This window comes from Nanorana parkeri, unplaced genomic scaffold (genome assembly GCF_000935625.1).
Source record: "Nanorana parkeri isolate BGI_ZX_2015 unplaced genomic scaffold, ASM93562v1 scaffold101, whole genome shotgun sequence".
Classification (NCBI taxonomy): domain Eukaryota; kingdom Metazoa; phylum Chordata; class Amphibia; order Anura; family Dicroglossidae; genus Nanorana; species Nanorana parkeri.
This window is the reverse complement of record NW_017306369.1, coordinates 1,813,911-1,818,230: the sequence shown is the minus strand read 5'-3', so window position 1 is coordinate 1,818,230 and position 4,320 is coordinate 1,813,911. Positions and strand designations below refer to the sequence as shown.

Sequence of the window (4,320 nt, the reverse complement as noted above, 5' to 3'; positions counted from 1 at the left end):
TATATATATTTATATCCACATGCACATATTTATATATTACATTTGAATTTGACCTGTAAGTAATATGCAAATAAAATAGTAATGTTATGTAGTGATCTGTTTTTGTTTTTGTTTTTTTGTTGCTGTTTTGTGTTTAACGTCAAGATCCTGAAAGACCCATAGGGTTTAGTGTCTTCAATATTTCAACACACTCCTTTTCAGTACATTGGAGGCAACCATACGGACGGGTAGAAAGATATCAAGTGGATCTCTTTCCTCAGCCTGGCTTTGTTTTTGTGAGAGATCTTGGAGGTGGGGAGTATCAGGTATGTTTTTCATTATAGTATGTGGATGGGCAACTTTTGTTTATACTCTGAGCTCATTGGAATATTCTTTGGAAAGCTGACCAACCATGAAGCTAGCTTCTCTTCTTCTCTCTCCCCCTCTCTGTCTCTCTTTATTTTACATAGAATGCATACAAAATGAAATTTGTTAAGTTAGTGAGAAAAAAATTCAACATGAGGGGATTGTTACTTTAACCACAACTAGTTACGTTTAAATTTTTTTTGCTTATTTTTTTTTTTTAACTCCTCCATGAAACTTCTGTTCAGTCACCAAAGAGTTCATGAATAGTTTAACAAAGGAAGGGGAGTGCTATTGAGTAATACAGACTCATTAATTGTGTACCGTGCAGGCAGACCTAGTTTTAAATCATTAATGCAGGCAACATTTCCCTGTTGCCATCAAAAAGGCATAGGAACAATTCTAGGTTCTGAAGAGTAAAATAATGATTACCTTTCCTGTTGTTTTTCTGCTGCTTCTCTGGAGAAATACAGCTATACAGGTATGCTGTTTTTATTATCTGTTCCAGTTTATGTATGGTTGCTGTTTCTCTTTTCTATTTATAAGTGCAGGTTGAAGATCTAGAGATGGGCAGCATAGGAGAGTGGGCTGTGAGTGCCAAGTGAAGCATTTCAGCTCTCTCTTGGATAAACATTTTTTTAACAAGGAAATATTCCATGCTGCTTTTTGTTACCTAGATCCATCCATCACAGTGGGAATGTAAGTCAGCAGCTTGCAAATTCTCTGGGATCCTGTGATGCCAGCAGTTTCTGAGTGGAAGTTTTCAGAGCCTTGGGTAGTGCTTCACTGCACTTAATATTTCATTAAATTCATGTTTCTTTGGCATTTCAGGCAGATGTATCCAGTGCTGTTCCTGGTACCACATACACCGTAACAATCTCCTCAGTTTCATCTTCAGCCTATAGCTCTACTGACAGCAAGTCATTGATGACCAACGAAACCAGTAAGTTTGCTTATCATTCTATCTGTGCGCTGGGGAGTTTGGGTGGGAGCAGTGAAATTTCACGCCTCTGAATATCCACAGAATATGAAATATTGATAGAAAATTGTACAACAGGAAGCTTTTTCTGCCTGGCAAAAGTTTATTTTTGTTCATTGACTTGTAACTCAAAATGTGAGGTGCGCAACCATCTTCTAGGGTTATCGGAAATTTAGAAGTACAATTATTTTCCTGCACAAATAATTATAAATGTATTGACCTATTCTATTTATTGTGCCACCTCCTGGAACTCTGTACAGAAAGTTTCCGTGATCAGAGAATTGATCTTTCTAGAATTTGAGGTTTTTATGTCTATTCTTCAATGCGTACATGAATATGTTAAACATGATATACCCCTAATGCTTTAATTTGCCCGATTATGAAAGAAACGGAAAAAAAAACTATAGAAGAGTCAAACAACCTGAAGATAGTAATAATATTTTAGAGACATGATCAGCACTGCTTACCATTATTGACAATATACATAATTGGAGTTATTACAAATAACAATGTTAAATACACATTAAACGTTCTAATTGTTAAGCAAAGACTGTTACATAGTTACATAGTATTTGGGGTTGAAAAAAGATATAAGTCCATCAAGTCCAACCTATTGCGTGTATGCATTTATGGTTGAGCTGGTGTGTGCGTGTGTATGAGTCCATGTGTGATTTTGCTCAGTTACTATTATATAGTGCATTGCTAGTATTAGCCTACGTTTTCCTGATTACAACACTTACTGTGAACATAGCTCTTTGGATGTTTTTATAAGTAGTGTGCATTAACTCACAGCAATCTATCAAAAGTCAGCTAATATACATTTTCTAGTTGCCATGGGTTACTGCACGCCATTGCTCTTTGCATCATGATGCTCATTTGTGCCACAGCTGTCAGTTTGTTGCAACAGTACCAAAAAGTAGAAAATAAGAGTACATTATTGGAAAAAAAAAAAAAAACTAAAAAAAACCAGACCCACGTTTTTGTTTACACCACTATGTCCACACTTGATATACTGTATTTCTTGACTTTTTATTTATTTGTCATATGCAAAGATCATACCAGTGCCAATTAAATGTTTTCCTGCATTGTAACTATTAGAGCCAAACTGGCACTGATATGAGGCTATTCTGCATAGTTTTAGAACATTGCATAGTTGACATTCTTGCTAAAGAATGTTTCTCAAGTTTGTGTTTTTAATCATCTTTTGTAACACTGTTTTGGGAAGAAAACTTTAATGTTAACAGTTATCATTCATACAAATGTTTTTTCCAGTTTGTTATACTTCCTGTGGTAGACAGGATATTTTCAGTTGCTGTGGCATAACAGACATGTATCTTTTGTCACTTACAGTTCCAGGACCCCCTGATCATTTAGCTGGAGAAAGAGTGGGCTCTGCTGGAATATTGCTGTCTTGGTCTATACCACAGAATACATATGGCAGGATTGTAGCTTACTCTGTCATTTACAGAGAGGTTTGCCCATGGATGCAATCATCTTATACCCAAGTAGCAACGACACCTGACAGTCTAGAGGTTCTCTTAACAAGTCTGACCCCGGGAACTACATATGAAATTAAGGTAATAGTTCTTGATATGTTATTATTTATACCTTGCATATGATTTTACTATCTAGTTGGTTAAATATTTGATATGTTTTTTTTGCCTAGTGTATATCTTAATAAAACACAGTTTTGTGGTTCGGTTTGTGGAACAATAATAATATTATTAATAATAATAATTATTATTATTTCCAGCTTACAATAAATTAGGTGCCCTTAGATGTAACCTGATTGTCACCAGATTCATCTGGTTATTTTTGGATTGGAAATTGCTCCTACTTGGAAGCACAATTGACCGCTTAATTGATGTTAAATATGTGTGGCTGATTGCTATTGCTTCTCCCTGAGATAAACTGTCACCAGGGGTGTCTGCTTGTTTTGTCTGCCCTATCCATGCATATTTGGGTGATCAAACCTGCACATAAATCACTCTCTGATGTCTAGCAGTAGACTTCATTTTGGAATTTGTGCATTGGAGTCTGTATCATATTGAAAGCAATAAACTAGTAGTCTGGTTGGAATGGCAGTTGCCATGACAGCATCCACCTGTATAGTGATCTACAGGATAGCTGCAAAGTTGCATACAGTAATACAGTAACCTGCACATTAAATCACTCTCTGATGTCTAGCAGTAGACTTAATTTTGGAATTTGTGCATTGGAGTCTGTATCATATGGAAAGCAATAAACTAGTAGTCTGATTGGAATGGCGGTTGCCATGACAGCATCCACATGTATAGTGATCTACAGGAAACCTGTAAAGTTGCATACAGTCATTTGGAATGTGGTATATCATGGATTTATAAAATAAATATTAGGATGAGTTGTTTATCTTTCAAAGTTTTGCAGTTATGCATCCTGTGCAGAGAGAGGAAAACAGATTGTGCAGAACAATCAATTGTTACTTTCGTAAAACTTTAAGCTTAGGTTGCTAAACAAATATTTTATGTACATAGGTTTTTTTTAATAATAAATCTATTGTTATGATTGATTGGCTAAAAATGTTACATTTACTCTCTTGTGTACACTTTATAGCTTCTCTTACTGTGATGCTAAACCCAGACATCCCAACCTGCAAAACCTTATTTCAGGGAGGTGCCCGTCTCATTTTAGGGAGGTGCCCGTCTCATTTCAGGGAGGTGCCCTTTCTGTGTTTTTTTTTTACAGTGGCTGCCATCAGAATATAAAATAAATAATAATGATAATAATATATATATATATTTTAATTTATTTATATTTACATCAGATTTGTGAATTGATGTTCAAGTATCTGAGGTCACAATTTATTAGACAGCCCGAGACCTTTTTAAAAAAACGCTGAGGAGTAAAGTCCCTGATACACAGTTGCTATGGGCAGCAAATGAAATAAATGTTCTCTATAACTAGACAACCAGGACATATAATTGATTCTATATTATCCACAAAGGGTTAACAGCACTCTC

The 4,320-nt window shown here is 35.5% G+C and overlaps 1 protein-coding gene across 3 annotated transcripts in view; it reads left to right on the top strand.

Annotated features, from left to right (window-relative positions):
• PTPRQ (protein tyrosine phosphatase, receptor type Q) overlaps positions 1-4,320 on the top strand; it is a 198,853-nt gene that overhangs the window by 5,704 nt on the left and 188,829 nt on the right. For all 3 annotated transcript variants that reach the window (XM_018552932.1, XM_018552933.1, XM_018552931.1), the window contains exons 3-5: positions 145-305; positions 1,174-1,285; positions 2,672-2,898. In XM_018552932.1, coding sequence (XP_018408434.1) covers positions 145-305; positions 1,174-1,285; positions 2,672-2,898 — 500 coding nt within the window. The remainder of the gene's footprint in view (positions 1-144; positions 306-1,173; positions 1,286-2,671; positions 2,899-4,320) is intronic.